Genomic DNA, 18,703 nt, shown 5'->3' with positions numbered 1-18,703 from the left:
AAACAATAATAACATGACAAGTAATATTAAATTAACAAAAACTAATGCTTTACATGTTTTTTTTGTTGTTTTTTTTTAAATATTTGATAGAATTACATTATTTTTTTGAAAGCTGAAAAGATTATTTGTTTTATGAAAAAAAAAATTTTTTTTTACGTTTGATGTAAAAGTTTGAGATTTTCTGGCACTTTTGAAAAATTTTTAAAGGAATTTTTAATAAATTAGATTTAAAAATTTCAGATCAAAAAAAAAATTTTTTTACTTTAAACTTAAAATTTTGAATCTAATGTAATGTACGGTACGCAAAATAAAAAAACGGACCACCCCCAATAACTTTTGATCTAATTATCGGGTTTCCATGTTCTAGGACTCATTCTTAATGATTCAGCCTCAAATATGCTAATTAATTAGTACAGATGATATTTTAAGTTATTAGACACAAAAATGTACTTTCTCTGAATAAGCATAAATTTTTTTCAGCGGATATGGGTTTCTGACCCCAAAATATAGGGGGTAACTGCATTCTGGTTTGGTGAGGAGAGCAGTTCAAAGTTTGGACACGGTTTAATTAAGTCATGTTAATTTTACTTTTTGCGTGTTTCACCATATCTTGAGAGCTTTTTAAGTGAATTGAAAAATTTTTGCACACGCTTATAAAATTCGTTGATTCGAAGATAATTCTATGCAAAAATACATTTTATTCTAGGTTTATTATTTTAATTGTTTTATTTAATAACAGTCAAAAAAATTGCATGCCTTAAAATCATGTAAAAATTTGTCTACCTTACAATTAAAGTTTTTTCCCCACTATTATCAAATAAAATAATACAGTTGACTCGCGTTATAACGACCCCATCGGGACTGCCCCTATCTGGTTGTTACATCAAATGGTCGCTATATCAAAATGAGCAAATTTCCTTTGAAAATCGGTCACATAATGGTTTTAAACGTCATAATGCATGCATATACTATTTGTGGTATACATGTTATAAACCAAAAAAAGATAGGATACATACATTAATAAAACATGATGACATTTTAACAATTGAATTACAACTGTTAACAATTAAGAATTTTATTTTAAAGTACAGATTAAAAAACATAGTATGACAAAAAAAAAAATCTAGTTTCTAACGAATTAATTTTTTGATGTACATAATTTGTGGTATATATAACGAAATTTTTTTTTTTATGTACATAATCTGCAGTATTATAAAGAAGAGTAAACCGAGGAACATAAACGTGGCTTCATTAGATGAAGACATTAGTTTTTTGAAGTGCATTAATTTGTTGAAGTTACATGTTAACAGGACTTAACAGAGGTGTGCTTTCAAGGTCAACCATTCAACCCCACTTTCCAATAGGAAGTTAGAAAAGAGCGGTGCTCAAATTCAGAGAGGGTCATTATATTAAGAGTTGACCTTTTTTACGGTCGTTATAGCAAGAGTAAAATAATGTTATCTTTTATGGATGTGAATTGGCACTCCTTCACAGGGTCGTTATATCATGTTGGTCGTTCTATCACAAGGTCGTTAGAACACGAGTCGACTGTATATATATACTAAAATTTATTTTTTGCGTATAACTATTTTTGGATAAACGAATTTTATAAGTGTGTGATAAAACTATTTTAATTTGCCTGAAAAGTTCTTGAGATATGGCAAAATATGCAAAAATTAGCATTAAGGTGTTCAAACTTAGAACCTCTCTCCTGACCAAATTATGGGGACCATACTCGGGTGAGCTCAAACTTTCAAAAGCGAGCCTGATCTCATCTCTAATGTTTACTTAATGTCCAGCTTTTGCCGCCACAGAGAGCTTCTCATCGGGTTAGTGTTTTATAATATTGATTTTTGTTCTACAGGGTGCGTAGCGTTTGTAAAAAGTACTTGAATGTGCTTTTTGGGAGATTTCATTTTTAAAAGCTTTTAAAGGTGCTTTTTTCAGCTGGCGTTTTTAAAAAGTGCTTTTTTTCACGAAATTTTTTTTCTTTCCTTCAGTGATATCTGGCGGATCCCCTGCATTTCACGAAAAATTGGGTGTTTTCTACGTAATCATTCACACGGACTTCATGTCGTACCCACGTTATGATTTGAGCATGCGCGCACACTTGAAACTGAAACCCGAGTGCTCCAATTCGGATAGAGTCAAATCCTTATTAAATGTTTTTCTTTTTAATTTATAATTTTATTCTTGTTTATTTTATTTTACTTCTAACATTTTTTTGATGTAGGGGGTAAGGGTACTTTTGTTCTGAGTTCAGAGTCAAGTTGAATTCACTCAGTGATGTGGGAAAGTACTGATTGTTTCGATTTACGTCCATTTCTTTTTGGGTTTTTTTTAATGCTAAAACTGTTCATAAAAAGTTTTTGTTTTTCAATAATATCATTGATTCAATATGAATTTTTTGAAANTTAAATGTTTTTCTTTTTAATTTATAATTTTATTCTTGTTTATTTTATTTTACTTCTAACACTTTTTTGATGTAGGGGGTAAGGGTACTTTTGTTCTGAGTTCAGAGTCAAGTTGAATTCACTCGGTGATGTGGGAAAGTACCTACTGATTGTTTCGATTTACGTCCGTTTCTTTTTGAGTTTTTTTTTTTTAATGCTAAAACTATTCATAAAAAGTTTTTGTTTTTCAATGATATCATTGATTCAATATAAATTTCTTGAGTGCTTGAAAATTTTTGTAAAGTGCTTGAAAAGTTTTTGAAAAGTGCTTATTTTTGATTAAAAGATTTGGCTACGCACCCTGTTCTATTATTTATGAGTTGTGATTTTAATTGATTTCTTAAACGGGAGTAACTTCTGTCTGTATTTATACGTAAATGTTTATTTTAGAACATTGTTGCTGAACTGTCTGATGTTTTGAAGAAGCAAAAGGCACTTATTAGAGCTCACAATAGTGAGATAACAAAGTTGAACAAAGAAAAAGAAGCTATGAGCAAAAAAATATCTGATGCCCAGTTACAAATGCAGCAGTTAGAGCATGATATTAAAAACTGTGGTGATAATGCTGTTGAAGCACAAAAAAAGGCAATTTATTAATACTTTTTAACACATAAATACTTTATTTAAATTATAGTTGCCAATGTACATATATTTTGCATTTTTAAAATTTTTTTTTTTTAGGAATTGGAAATTGTTATTGAATGGTTTTTGTTATGTTCTTGAAATAGATACTCATTTGCTATAATCACTTTTAAAGTTATCTGAATTTAGGAATTATGTTAAATCAATAATTATTTCCAGTTAATTTTTTGAAAGTTGATTTGATTAATCTAATTCATTATTGGTAAACAAATTTATTGTTCAAAAATTCACACCAAAGACCCTTTTTTTTTTAGATATTTTTTCAGTGTATTTTTTACAGTTATTCCTTAATAGTGTATTCACTTTTGTTAATTTATTTAAAGATTTAAAGCAATTCAGCAGATACTTTGTGAAAATGGATAAAGCAAGCAAAAAAAGTACCACTATCTTGGAATAGTGCAAGTGAATATTAAAATAAAATATTTTTCACCTTTTCTACAAAATGACATTGAATGGTCACGTGCATTAAACATTCTACATTAATATAATTATTTAAAAAAAAAAAACTTGCTGTTCAAAGTTTATTGATGGAAATAAATGAAAAAGAAGTGTTACTTCTGTAATCTGAATATTTTAGCCATCTTAAGTAAGTCATATTTTAAGCCTAGAATGGTTATTTTTTGGTTCTAATTACTTTAGATTATCAGTTCCCAAAACATGGACAGCAGTCCACAAGTGGACACTTGAGTATGGTTTATCCAGTTGCAATTCAAATAATGACTCTCTTATGGAGCACAAGCAATGTCATAAATCTTATGACAGTTTTTTTTAATTTTTTTTTAAAACTTGAATTGCTTCTTGCAGTTTAGCTATTACAGCAAAGTAAGGAAGGAAGGTTAAGCTTATTTCTTTGACAAAAATGTCAGTTATTTGGCAGAAGTTTATATTCTGTAAAAAATAAAAATGATCTGAAAAAATTAATGTTTACATAAGGATAAACTAGTTTTCTGTGCTGGAATGCCAGCATATTGACAACTAATGGGTCAAATTAATTAAGAATTACGCAGACAAAAACATTATAGAAAGAAAAATATTATTTTTTAAAACTTTTTTTTTTAATTAAATACTTTTTGGCTGTTATGATGAAGATTTGGTGGGATTTACTATTATTATTTCTCTGGGATCAATCTTAAAAAAACTAGGTCTGTTTAGAGGCTTCTTATAAAATTCCAAACCTTAAAAATCCTCACATAAAAAACAAAATTTCTGAATTTGGGGTTTGCGAAATTCAAAACTCCTTATACGCTTTTTTTTTCCTTATAGAAAACTTTACTTTTTTCTTTTTCAAAAATTGTCTATTCAATTTGTTTTCTTACAACTTAAAATATGATTTTTATGCATATATTTTTGTGAGAATTAATAGCAAAAACACATTCGATTGAACCAGTACAAGTGAATTGTTATTCAGTAATAGTAATTTTTCATTCAATTAACAGTAGACTAATTAGTTGGGTAGTAAAATAAAGTGTGAAGAATAAATAGTAGAGATAAAAATGAGTTTTTGAATTTCGGAATGATTTAGTGTGGAAAAGTTGTAATAATAGCAAAAAAATTTTAAAATCTGTTAATATTTTCCATTTGCATACTTAAAATTTTTAAAAACTAAAAATTCAAGCCTTTTCTAAATTTTTTTTGTTGATAGTTTGAATAACAATAATAAATTGAGTTCCGATTGATAGTTTAATTTTTTTTCATTCACACAATGTTCTAGAAAAAGATACAAGTTTACCAGTTATTGGTAATTTTTACTTTGTTCATTCAAAACTACCCAGAACTCACCATCTGAAGACGATTACACATTGAGTTCCACCCCACCTACACACTGCCGAAACAACCATTAAATTTTTCGATGTGGTTTTTACATTTTATTTACAACTATGTGCAAATATTTTTTAATGGATTCTTTGACTTACTGCATTGATGAGGCACCCTTTTTTTATATGGCGAACTAAATGAACAAACTTTAACAAACTAAAGCATGTTTATTTCAGATGTTTTAGCCAACTTATAAAATTTGAGAAACTTACAAAATGGTGTGGTTTTTTAAAAATTATTATTAATTGTAAATACGATATGCAAACGGAAAATATTAAGCCATTTTAAATTTTTTATTTTTATTACAATCGGCAATGTTTCTGCATTAATGTGTTCAGAAATTTAAAAAATTCTTTTTTTTTCTCGACTCGCTCTAGTAAGTAGGTTTCAATAACATTGCTAATAATTACTTAAAATTTCTTTAATTTGTAATGTTTAAAATTTTTCTTACTTGTTCATTTAGCTTAATAAATGTAACGAATGTTATGTGACTGTTTGCGTGCAATGTTCCATATTGTTTCCACAAAACAGAAAAGAAATAATGGATTAATCCTTGCTACTTTTGCATAGTGTTTTTGTGATTATGTTTCACTCAAAAAAATTTTATATCACTTTTTCATTGTTGTTGCAGGTAAAATATCTCTTGGACAAGCACAAGTGGATTGACGGACAAAAGAAGTATTTTGGTGTTGCCAATTCAGAATTTGATTTTCTAAATTTTGATCCAAAAGTTGCCGGCCCGCGATTGAAAGAGTTAGAAGAGCAAAAAGAAAAGCTGCACAAAAATGTTAATATGAGAGCACAAAATATGTTATCAACTGTTGAAGATCAGGTAATTAATTTCATTTCTTGAAATTATTAAACGTTTGCTTTTTTTTAATTTTATTATTATTATTTCTCTGTTACTTGTTTTTTTTAAAAATATTTTATGTTCACTCACAATCGCGAAGGTCCTTTTTTCATTGGGTGTTATTAAAAAGTGTTTGATTTTCCCTTTTCGAAAATGAGATTTTTTCTTTGCTGTGTCGATTTTCGACACATATTATGAAATAGCCAGCTTTTCACATCGTTCTATCAACGTTTTTACAATTCATTCGACCACAATCTATTTCGGTGTACTGTCGGTATAAAGAGTATGAAAGCGCCAATCATCTTACAAGTTTGATGAAATACTTGCAAGTCCTCATGTTCGTCTACTGAAGCGGGTTCGGTGAGATTATTAAGCTTTCAAGTGCAGCTCTGCTGCATTTTGCAAGATACTCTTGCAAAAATTTCTTGATCATTTTATAATGATTAATATAATGAAGAAAAGTGTTTTTTGTCAGAAACTAGTTATTTTATATGATCATCTGAAGTCTTTGAATTTTACTTTGCATTTTGTTAATGTATGTAGTCCTTAACAATATTTTTTGAGTGCTTAAAAGGTGCTTATTTTTTGTTGAAAGATTTGGCTATGCATCCTGTAAAATGTGCATTAAAATTTTCCTTATTGATGTTCAATGTAAATGTAATTAATGCAAAACATAAGATGTTAAGTTTTTGATAGTACAACAAAAGTAAGTTTTGAAAGATATTTGCAGATTTTGTAAAAACAAAAAACTATCAAAACTATAATCAAACCAGCAATTACACTGTTTTTTAAACAGGAATGAATTATTTCTTTTAATGCTTTATTCGTGTATTTAAATGGTTTTTTTTTAAAGTATTTAAATGTAACGCAATGAAAGTTTTTGCGGAAATTTTAATAAATGCTGTGATTTTTGAAAAAAAGTTTTATTAGTTAATTTTAGTTGAATTAGTATTAAAAAAATATTTTTAACATTTGTAGTACAAGAATCTAATGAGAAAAAAAGATGTAGTAATGCGTGATAAGCAAGCTATTGAGAATGTTATTACGCAACTTGATGATCAGAAAAAGGTGGCTTTAAGAAAAGCATGTGAACAAGTAAACAAAGTAAGTATTATCTCTTATTGAGCAAATGCCTTTTTTTTTATAATGGAATTGTTAAACTTTAAAAAAAAAAGTGATTCTTAAAGTAGGTAACGGCCCTGTGGCAGAATTTTTTTTGAGCTATCTACAACTAAACTCTCCAGCACTAATATCTTTCTGCAAGATTCTTTAATATTAACGAACATATATGTTACTAATTAAAAATAACAAATATGCTGTGTTTACAAAAAAAAATAATTTTCTTAATTGAACATGTAATAATTTTTTATTCTAATATTATAGGTGAAATTCTCATATTTTGTTGGGGGGAAAACGCACATATTATTTACTTCTTCACATTTTGTAAATAATCATTACAATAATAAAAAAATTATTAAATATCATGAAATCTGTAGTAGTAATAGCTAAAAAAAAGATCTTTGACGAAATCATTTACATTGGACTCCTCAACAGTGTGTTTCGTTTTGAGATTAGGTTGTTGTTATAGTATCGTAAAAAAAAATATATCATATTTAAAAACCATGGAGAAATCAATAGCAATAACTTCCAAAAATTCCATAGAATTATTGCCTTAAAAAATAAATACTCAAATGCAGGATTCGAATTTTTCATATTGTTTGAGATATATCGGGATGTTTAAAAAACATGTGAAAAGCAATATAAACTGTCGAAAATACAATCGAAACCTTACATCGATTTACGATACTTTTGCTGTAAATTGAGCGTGTCAAAAAGTAATTATCTAAATGCATTATTCAAATTTTAAATTTCTGTAAGAAAGAAAAGCAAATTTTTTTAGTTTTCAAAAGAAAATCTTTCTGCAAGAACTCTGTAAAGTTCTGTGACAATGTCGCTCTGTTGTTGCAATTCTGCCACGGGGGATAACAGTGCCTAAATTTAAAAATTTCGAAAACTAGCTAATACTTTTCAACTTATGTTAAAAAAAAAAAAAAAAACAACTTTGTAAATTAAGAATTTAAGCTTGAAGCAATTAAGATATGAGCAGAGCTGGGCTTGCAATTAACAGTTGATCGGTAAATTAAAAGGTCTCGGATCACCATAAAATAAACTATCAGTGATCCTCTTGCCCAGCAATCAATGCCAAGAGATGGTATGTTGTTTTTATATTTTTAGTTATATGTAAATGGTCAGTCTATTTTGTCACAAAATAGTATATTTTCTCATATTTGTGAAATGACATATTCTCTGTTCTGTTAATTTTCATTCAAATTCACTTTAAGCGTACCTGCCAAGTCTCCTGTTTTTTAAATGAAGACTGTATTTTATGACTATCTCCTGTTTACCCATGTATTTTCAAATTTCTTTGCATTTGTTGAAGAAATTAAAACAAATACAGTCAAACCCCGCTATAGTGAACCTTCAAGGGACCGAAATTTCGGTTCACTATAACCGGGAGTTCACTATATCCGTTACGCAGGCAATTTCACTAATGGTTCCCAAACTCCTCCCTTTTATTACACATTATTCATATAAATGACTGAAAAATATTATGTAGTAGCAAAAAATGTGTTATTTTTCATCACTCTTCGTCTTGCGTACAAATAAAAATTTGTAATCTTTAGCTGATGAGCAATCCTCAACATCAGATATGGAAACACTCCCCGACTCTCAGATAATTTTTCCTGAATTTCTGTTATTCCGCTTTCTAAACCTGTCTAAAGCACATAAAAGTAGTTTCTATAGATGGTTTTAAAAATCGGTATATGTATTTATTTTGAAGTACAAATTTCAAAATTATTACAAAGAAAATGGGGGGGGGGAATCAGTCGAAGACAGAAAAAAGTTCATTATATCCAACTTCCTCACTTCTTTGGTTCACTATATCCACTAAAAATAACATTATACGTGTATAGCAAGGCAAGGGACCGAGCATTTCGTTCACTATATCCGGGAGTTCACTATAAGCCGTGTTCACTATAGCGGGGTTTGACTGTATAATAAATTGAAAAATAAAATTTAGACATAAAATATCTGCTGTTGGCAGAACTACTTATTCCTCAATAGATGGTGCTATTGCCAGTACTGCAATATGTTGAGTGTTTATAGTTTAAGTAATTATAAATAATGGTTTAAAAAATCTTTAAATTAAAATTTATATACACATTTTTTACTTCGCTATATGTAAGTGCTTATGTTATTTCCAATTTTGAATTTCTTTTTTTTACTTCGATAATTTTGCATGATGTATCAAAACTTTAGTTGTGGCCTAAAAAAATGTTAGCAGCCTCAATGTTAGCAGGTATGTTTTAAGTAACTAAAATTTAATAGAGGCATGTAAACGACTAGTAAAATGTGTGCTAGTCATATTTCTTGTAGACCAAAAACTTTTCGAATTTCTATCCTTGGTTTGAGTAAGAATGCCTATTGTCATTTTACTTTCTTTCCCAACATACAGAGGGTTGTCACTCAACAGGGAAAACCTGGAAAGTTCAGAGAATATAAAAATTACCAAAAATAACAGAGAATTTTGAGTTTTCTTTTAGAAACTGAAAAAATTCAGGGAATTTTTCTTATTTTTGTCTTTTAAAAGATGGTGACCACTCAAAGTGCAGTTTATGAGATTTACGATATTTAAAGATGATATTTCAACTATACGGTATCTCCAACATTTTAGATTTTCAAATTCATGACTAATTCCAGGAACTTTTCATGACTTAACGAAATTATTTTCTCCAACATAAACACATCAATAAATTTAAAAAAGCATTATAATGACATTAATTGAAATGATAGGTATAACCAAAACAGTTAAACTCTGCATCCTCATATTTATAAATTTTAAATTTAAAAAACGGAGAAAAAAAAAAGGAGTTGAAACAATAAAATAGCTGAAAAAAATACAAAAGCAAAAAAATTTTTTCGCTTTTTTTTTCCTGCAGATTTTTAATCTAAAGATAATTTTCTTGTTCATCGGAAAGAAAAGAAATACTCCTGATTTTTCTGTTCTCATTTTGAAATAAAAAACAATTCGCCAATGACTGGCTTGCTTCATCTAGAATTTTAAATTGATAAAATAAAAATAACAAATAAATAAACAAAAAAATAAACAAAATAAACAAAAAAAAACTCTGAAATAACAGACGTTTAAAAGATAATTCACTCTAGAAATAATGTTTTTTCTTTCATTTTTTGAAAGAACACCATTTTTAAAGAACATGACAGAAACATTTTATATTTTAATAAAACATGACTGTGAGTAGGTGATTTTGTTACAAATTCAGATATTCGGAAAACCATGAAATTAGCAGGAGGGGAAAATCAATTTTGAAAATTCGGTGACCTAAATCCATGGGTTTTTTTTTAAAAAAATAGTTAAAATCATGACATTTCATGACAAATTTTGTTCAATGCCGAAATTCATGACTTTCCAGGTGCGCGGATACCCTGTATCTATTTCATTTACTATAGCATTATTTATGCGTGTTCCTTTTCCAGCAATTAAAACTAATAGATATCGTTAGCGTAATATAGCTCACACAAGAGCACAGTTATTGTTATGTTTCATATTAATATATTGTGTATAATATATACATGGAATTTTTTTTCCAGATTTGAGTGGCAACCTTATAAATTCTTCTTGCTTGCAAACCTGCAATTAAAGTTAAATTTCCCCTGCTTAACTGTGGGGTCTTCATTGGATGAGTTGTACTTTCTCTTTTCATCTTGACCATATTATTCAATACACCAGCTTTTAAAATTTCTTTTATACTCAAATTTTATAGTTAACCCTAAAATACTCAGCTTTCATACTTTTCATTTCTTTTGTGGAGGTGTTTTATCTAAATTTTATAATCGTCATTGAACAACCAACCCAGTTTTTGGACTGTGGGGTCTTCATTGGATGAGTTGTACTTCCTCTTTTCATCTTGACCATATTATTCAATACACCAGCTTTTAAAATTTCTTTTATGCTCAAATTTTATAGTTAACCCTAAAATGCTCAGCTTTCATACTTTTCATTTCTTTTGTGGAGGTATTTTATCTAAATTTTATAATCGTCATTGAACAACCAACCCAGTTTTTGGACTTACGACTATTAGTGTTCAACTCCTTGTAATTTTGAACCCAATCCAGAAGACAAGGAAACTCCTGAATCAAGTATTGAGATAAATTTGCTTTCGTGGAAGACTTTTTGTTGGAACTAACCCACAATTGCGTTATATGGAGAGGAAGACCATGAGAACCTCACACGGTTAGCCTCACGTCAAAGGGACTCTAACCCATGATCCGTCTACTACAGAGGATATTTCACATTAGCACTGTAGTCGGTGAAAGCCGGACGCGGAATTCGTATCGACCAATCATCGCTGGGAATTGCACCCGGTTCACCACATTTTTAGGCGAACGCTCTATCCCTCATCGTTGAACAGCCAACCCAATTTTGGGTTTACGACTACTAACGTTCAACTCTGTAGCCTTGTAATTTTTGAACCAATCCAGAAGACAAGGAAACTCCTGGATCAATACCCCCAGAGGTATGATTCTTTATGGGAACATGGAGGACTTTGTGACTCGACAGATTTAACATGCGCCAGTCACCATTTACTACATGGGGAGTCTTCGGCTGGTGGGGATTGAACCCATGAACTCTTGGAGATGGGCCCTGTGCCCTGCCGACCAGGCTATCCTGACCAAATTATGGAGATATTGGAGTGAATTGATCTTTCATTTCTTTTGTCCTTGAATTGAAGATTCTGAAGTAGTTAGTGTGGTGTTAATTTTATATTTTAAACTGCTGAACTGCACTTCTGAGAAGAACATTGCATTTTGCTGAACAGAGATACTTCACAATTATGGGAAAGATAAGAAGTGAGGGACAATTATTCCAAAATCCTTTTTATATTTACACATGATGTGACTGCAAAAAATTGTAAATTTGCTGTTTTCATCAGAAAGTGTTAAAAAAATCATTAACTATTCCTTGCTCCTGAAACAACTAAAAACATAAACAAATTAAGGCAAGTTGCTAATATTTAGTCATAAGAATATGTGGCTTTAGAACATTTACAATTCTCTTGCTTGTAGTTTTTTTTTATTGAATTAAATTATACAGCATAACATTTTATTTAACTTTAGCTCAAAAATTAATGTTATCTTCTGTAACATTTTCATATCCGAATGTTCCTGAAATATTTTTCTAAAAGGTGTGAAAGTTTTCATATTTTTTCACCAATAATTTTTGTATTATGAGAGTGACAGTGTGTATGGTAAAAATTTTCTTGAAACAATGGTGATAACAACTGTAATAACTTTTTTATTTTATATGTTTCAACTTAATATTGTTGTTTTCTCATGGTGTATTTTTTGAATATTTCACTTTTTTTTTTTTTCAATTTAAAAGTTAAGAAAAAAATCACAATACTGAATTTTATTGTTTTAAAACAATGTAATATTGTATTTTTATATTATTATGAATTATTTCAAGTACAGAAAACTGTGAGAAAATAGCTTTATCATGAGGAAAAATTTTCATTGTTAGGTTACTAAACAATTAATGCTTGATAATATATATACAGTACAGAACCCGTTATCCGGAAATCAGAAAACCGGAACGAAATTCGATAAATTTTCCCGCCATTTCTTTAAAAAAAAAATTTTTTTTCCTCATAAGATTTTAGGATTTTTCTTTCTTTTTTGAAAGATGTTCACCTTACCATCATTTTGGAAATAATCATTAGTGTATTACTTCATCGTTTTTTCTTTTTAAGATTATTTCCAAAAAAAAATTTTTTTTTTTTTTTTAGTTGGGTTTAACAATAAAAAAACGGCTTTTGCAGCGATTCAGAAAACCGGAAAAATCAGTTATCCGGAATAGCGATGGTCCCGATCGTTCCGGATAATCGGTTCCCTACTGTATATATATATAAAGATAGAGAGAATTGAGCTTTGGAGGAATTGTGAACTTATTATAATTGCTTTACTAAAGTAACCATTTTTTTAATGTTCTATACAATAAAAGCTTGATATAACTAGAAGTCTGCTAGTATGACAACTTGACAAATCACTATCAAAATGCTAAAATAAAACTTATGCTTAAAATGAATTAAAAATTACTAAACTTTTGTCAAATTGTGTTTGAGAAACATTTATTTTTGGCCATTTAAGTGAGGAATGCTATTAGAAAAAGGACAAAATGAATATTATTTTTACTAATTTTGGAAATCCATTTTTCACAATCCGGAAAAGTGAAAATTGAATGCATTGAGACCTTATGTCCTGCCAACAATATTAACCCATTATAAAGCAAAGTGGGCTACTGATGGTCAAATTATCTGCTTGCTTCCTAAAAAAAAAATCCTGCTATTTTTGAGAGACTTAACATACCTTTAAAAAAGAAATACACCTTTTTGCTGACCACATTTATTCCTTGATTATTATTGACCACATTGACATTTTATTTCCTTTTAGCAGCCTTCCAGTCTAATTTTGAAATCAACTTTTAAGTTTAATGATGTCAAAAGCTCTTATTTTAGTTTTTTTTTATTTAGTGCTATTTTAACCTTAAGTATGTGTGTATATGCTTATAGCGAGAAACTTGCTATAACAACTATTGTATTTCAGCTCATTTTTTTAGTTTAGTTTTTTTACTGCTATATGAGCATTAAATTTATGTTCTTGCTTATAATGGCAATTCCATTTTCTATTGTTAATTGTTTTTATACTTGACAGCATTTTACTTCACTCTACACAGCATTTTACTTTACTCTGCTATAAAACATACAACTTGTACACTTTTCAGGATTTTGGCTCAATATTCCGAACCCTGTTACCTGGTACGGATGCAAAGCTTCTGCCTCAACCAGGAAAAACAGTTCTGGATGGATTAGAATTCAAAGTAGCCTTTGGAGATGTTTGGAAGGAATCCCTTAATGAACTGAGTGGGGGACAAAGGTAATAGTGTCTTAATGAAAAATATCTGAATATTGCGAGGTCATCTTTTTCTTACAAAAGATGTCATTTTCTTTTAACTTCCTTTCCAATCATTAATCAGTTTGAAAACGTTTCAAGTGTAGAAAACTTCTTTCTAATTTGGTGTGTAACAAAAAGAATACATTTTGTCAAATTTTATCCATTTTTTGTTTTGTTTCATGTATTATTTTGAAAGTGGTATTTTTGTGTAATATGTTCGTAAATTAAATGCATATGATAAGAATTCAAATGAATATCATCATTTAAATACGTGTATTTACAATATAGTCTACAACTTCAATTTCTATTTTTATTTCATATTCGACCTAATTTTAATTTAATTTATATTTGCAACCAGGGTTCGTGATTTTTTTTGATTTTTTTAAAAAAAATCAAAAGAATCAGATTTTTTTGATTTAAATTGGATTTTTTTGATTTAAATCAGATTTTTTTGATTTTTATTCAAATACACTGTAAGAACTTTAATTTATGATTAAAAAAAATTATAAATGTTTAATCAAATTAACTTAATATTAAAACTATGTTGTAACAATATTTTAGAAGCTCTAACTAAAATAATTTTTCATTAAAATACATGGCTTTGAATGCATAGCAACTGTTTTGAAAGAAATGCATGATTAAAATTTAAAGACTAGATTAAATAGAGAATTTAGAGAATACTTCAGGGGTCTGTCTGGGTTTTTCTGAGAGGTACCTATTTTGTGAAAATTAAAAATTATATTAAAAAATCAACACAAATANTTTCACTATTGAAATCCAATGATGCCAAAACCTTTAGAATTAAATTTATATGGTAAATTTTATGCTATATTTTACTAACAGTAAATTTAAGAAATTATTGTGAAAAAATTTATTCTGGAAATTTTGGCATGAAAGAGATAAATTTTATTCCCAATTTTGTCAGACACACCAAATTATCAATGCCTCTTAATATAAATTTAAGTAAAACGATTATACTTTTTACCAGATTTATTAACAACATGTTACCTTTCATATTAGGAATACTACCTCTGCTTTACTAAAATCCGAAAACCTATATTTACTTGAAAATAAACTTATTTTTTAAGGACAAAGATTCAATCAATTTGTACCAAGCAATTTATTCATAAAATATGCATTCTTGTTCCCATTCATATTTGCCTCCTAAAAATCATACATTTTGGTGTATAAATTTATGCAAATTCTATCAATACACTGAGTGAATATTTTTGTTATAATTAAAATATCTTTTTCTTCAGGTCATTGGTTGCTTTATCCTTAATTTTGGCTCTACTCCTCTTCAATCCTGCACCCATATACATTTTGGATGAAGTTGATGCAGCGTTAGATCTGTCACATACTCAGAACATAGGGAAAATGCTAAGAATGCATTTTAAAGCATCACAAGTAAGCTTATGTGAAATATATTTAAATTAAGCAATTTCAAACTACATAAATATTTTTTCTTTCTTTCAATTTTATGACATACGATTAAAGGGGTGTACTTTGGTATGCAGACCAAAGCATTACTGCTGTACAAGGGTTTATTAAATGAGCTTTACCTGTATAAATGCTGAACCAAGGATACAATAAACTGAAGCAAGCATTTTTTAAAAAAAATTAAATATGCTTTAAAATATTAAGGAGTGAAAAACATTTAATATAGAAAATCCCATAGAAACAACTGTTTAGTAAAAAATGTAAATTTTATTTAAACATACCTGCCAAGTCTCCTGTTTTTTTTTTTTAATTAATGAAGTTTTCCATATTTCACGACTATCTCCCGTTTACTTGTATTTTCTCAAATTTCTCTGAATTTTTTAAAAAAATTTAAGAAAACTTTTCTTTAGTGATAAATATACGCTAGTGGCAAAAATACTTCTCTTAATCCTCAACAGATGGCACAACTGCCTGTACTGCAGTTCATGCGCTGCCATGCCAACCAAACTGGGTGTAGTGAGTATACTGCTGTGTTGTGAGAGGTTTATTCAGCAATTTGTTTTTTCCCAGATAACAAACTTCGTTATTTATCTACAGGAATCTGGCAACAATAGTTTATTTGCATCGCATTCTTAAACATAAAAGTATTTCAGTTTTCAGATTCGTTTACTATGGGTGTCAATTGGACCACTAAAAAATTAACTGTATATATATAAAAAGCAGTTCAAAAATATAGTGAATGTGATGTTAGATATCCTAAGCATTCCACATAGAAATGCAGAGTGCTAGAGAATTATGTCTGAAAGTTAAAAAAATTCGCTCCAAATTTTGCTTATTACTTTCTGATGAAAAACTTGAAAGCTTTCTTTTGATGAAAAGTAATTTCTATGGTAACTGTTATGAACAGATCTTTGATAAAAATTTCATATACAAAGCCGAATTAGCTACTTATGTTCGAAATATCAATATGTAAAAATTCTGTAAAATAAAGCTAATTATTTCAAATTATTTTGATGTTGAATATTTATATTATAAGTAATTATGAACAATGTTATAAAAAATATTTTTTAAATTAAGATTTATTTACATATTTTGTACTTTGCAAATTGTGTGTATCAAAACTGTACAGTCAGCCCAAAAAATTTCGTTAGTAAAATCCCTATTACTTTTATTTCTGCAATCTTTGCAGGTATGATTAAAAGTTTTAGTTTTTGTAAAAAAAATTTTAGCTGTTCAAGTACTCTGAATATTCATATTACATGGAGTTAATGAAATAAACTTTTTATCCCTTATAATTTCATATCAAAATGAGAAGCATAAAAGTATGGAAGTTCATTATTTTCTTCTTTTTCTTCAACTTACACATTCTCCCCACCCCCCAATTTTTTAGTCTATTGTCAGTAAATAAAAATAAAGTATGAAATATGGTGAGTTTTACAACCTTAGTTAAGTACGCTTTATGTGTAATTATAATTCAATACACTTTTGATTCTGTAGATCTGCACATTTTTTGGCAATTCAAACATTTGATTGCTTAATTTTTTTAATATTCTCAAAAGTGGTCTTAATCAGTTACAATTAAATTTTAAATGGTTTTTAGGGTTTTCTTAAACAAAATTCTCATTAATCTTTCGTTTATTAGTTTGGCTTTTTAGCACATAGCTTATTTTTTTTCAATTAATACACATTATCAATATTACTTGAGCATTAGTGTCAATAATAATATGCAGATTTTCTACAGTCACCTGAAACGCGAATAAGTACCTTTCCTCCTTATTTTTGCTTTTTAGTTCAGAAATTACTTTTTTTTATTTCAATTAATGCATATTACCAACATATTATCTTAATTAATTCAGCATCATTGGTGTAATTTAGCCCCATTGGTGTGATTTTTAGTTTCTCCTAAACGAATTAATACCACTTTCCCATTAATTTTTGCTTTTGAATACATAATTATTTTCTCCATTCCATTACTGTTGGTTTTAACTGAGTAATTTTTTAGAAGCATGTTTAAAAGAATTAATATAGATAAAATAAGAGCGTGTGGTATCAGACAAAGTATAAATTTGGTGATGTAGACCTTGCGTGCTACCACGTTAATATTCAATGAATTTATCTGACATAGTGAATATAAAATAAGTCAAAACATGCAATAATCTATTTTTTGATCAAATAGAATTATAAGCCAGCAATTGTAACTGATATTATCTTTAAAATATGTGAAAAATTGAATTTTTAAATTTAAAACAATGGCTGAACCAAGCAGAAAATTCCATTTCGTTTTTAGCTCATTTCACTCAGGCGGTTTGTTGTAAATCATTCGAATGTCAACAGTAACCTTTCTCTTCCTTTGAACTATCTGTATGCCGGAGGGTCTCGGAGTCTATAAAGAACACACACAGACATTCATTTTTATATCTATAAATTTTGTTAAAAGTTCACTTTCCTTTTTTTTTTTTTTAGTATGAAACCTGTAATAATTTTTAAACTTAGTGCCTATGTGAAATTCAGATTAACCCACTGACAGTTTAGCAAATGGGCAAAATTGGGAGACTGGTTTCACCACCCCAAAACACTATTTTTCTATCTTTATTAGAACTGCATGGAAAAACCAGTTTTTGTTATGCGGAGAGAACTGCAGGTTAATATACGACTTATTACATTTAAAAGTTACTGAAAATTTTACTTTTTTTTCTTTTTCAGTTCATCATTGTCTCATTGAAGGATGGCATGTTCAACAATGCTAACGTTCTCTTCCGTACAAAGTTCAGCGACGGAATGTCATCTGTAGCACGCTTTGCTCAAAGAGCACAGTAAAAACTTGCTTGTGTTGGAAGATCATTTGTACATTTATCATATATATATATATTGAACAGTTTGCTAATAAATATTTACACACAAAGTCTTACTAATGATATTGTCTGTTCAGAGCTCATAAAATAGACAGAATAAAGCCACTATAGAAGGAAAAAAAAAGTCTAGAAAAATGAATAACTTTTATTAAAAAAATTAAAATTTATAAATTATCAACAACAAACTTCATTTATAGATGTAAATATTCTTTTTATGCACAATTTTAACAACAAATGGTATTTTAAGATTAGGAGCATTTTATGTAAGTAAAATAGATTTGGCCACAAAAGCAATTCATATTGCTCTTGATAACAAGATAACAAATCTCTTTATGTTGACATCCTAAATCTTTTGTAAAAGAATAGCATTGACAATGGAGCCTGTTTTTAGACTATTCTGTTCATCTGTTCTTGGGGGCAGAACAAGCAATGCATCAGCATTCTGCATACTTAATAGGCGACTGCTTTGCTGACTGCCTGTGCTGTGAGCTATGAATGTACTATTAGTCCCGGGTGTTAAGGACACTCTGTAAAATTCTGGTCGTTCATCCAAGTTAACGTCATGCCCCAGCTAGTAAAACAAAATTTTATTCATACACATTTCTTGCATGAAGATAATA

General features: G+C 28.7%; 2 protein-coding genes across 2 annotated transcripts in view; one reads left to right on the top strand and one right to left on the bottom strand.

Moving 5' to 3' along the window:
- LOC107450286 (structural maintenance of chromosomes 2) overlaps nucleotides 1–18,139 on the top strand; it is a gene marked incomplete in the record, with an annotated part of 69,767 nt that extends 51,628 nt beyond the window's left edge. The window contains 6 exon segments of the mRNA XM_071179386.1: nucleotides 2,844–3,038; nucleotides 5,542–5,742; nucleotides 6,739–6,864; nucleotides 13,622–13,773; nucleotides 15,051–15,198; nucleotides 17,935–18,139. Of these exon segments, the coding sequence (XP_071035487.1) occupies nucleotides 2,844–3,038; nucleotides 5,542–5,742; nucleotides 6,739–6,864; nucleotides 13,622–13,773; nucleotides 15,051–15,198; nucleotides 17,935–18,048 (936 nt within the window).
- Nucleotides 18,140–18,208: 69 nt separating this feature from the next.
- LOC107450377 (Molybdenum cofactor synthesis protein cinnamon) overlaps nucleotides 18,209–18,703 on the bottom strand; it is a gene marked incomplete at its 5' end in the record, with an annotated part of 28,137 nt that continues 27,642 nt past the window's right edge. Inside the window, 1 exon segment of the mRNA XM_071179387.1 lies at nucleotides 18,209–18,654. Within this exon segment, the coding sequence (XP_071035488.1) occupies nucleotides 18,427–18,654 (228 nt within the window).

The sequence above is a fragment of the Parasteatoda tepidariorum genome, chromosome 4 (genome assembly GCF_043381705.1).
Source record: "Parasteatoda tepidariorum isolate YZ-2023 chromosome 4, CAS_Ptep_4.0, whole genome shotgun sequence".
Lineage (NCBI taxonomy): Eukaryota > Metazoa > Arthropoda > Arachnida > Araneae > Theridiidae > Parasteatoda > Parasteatoda tepidariorum.
This window is presented reverse-complemented; position numbering and strand designations above follow the sequence as displayed.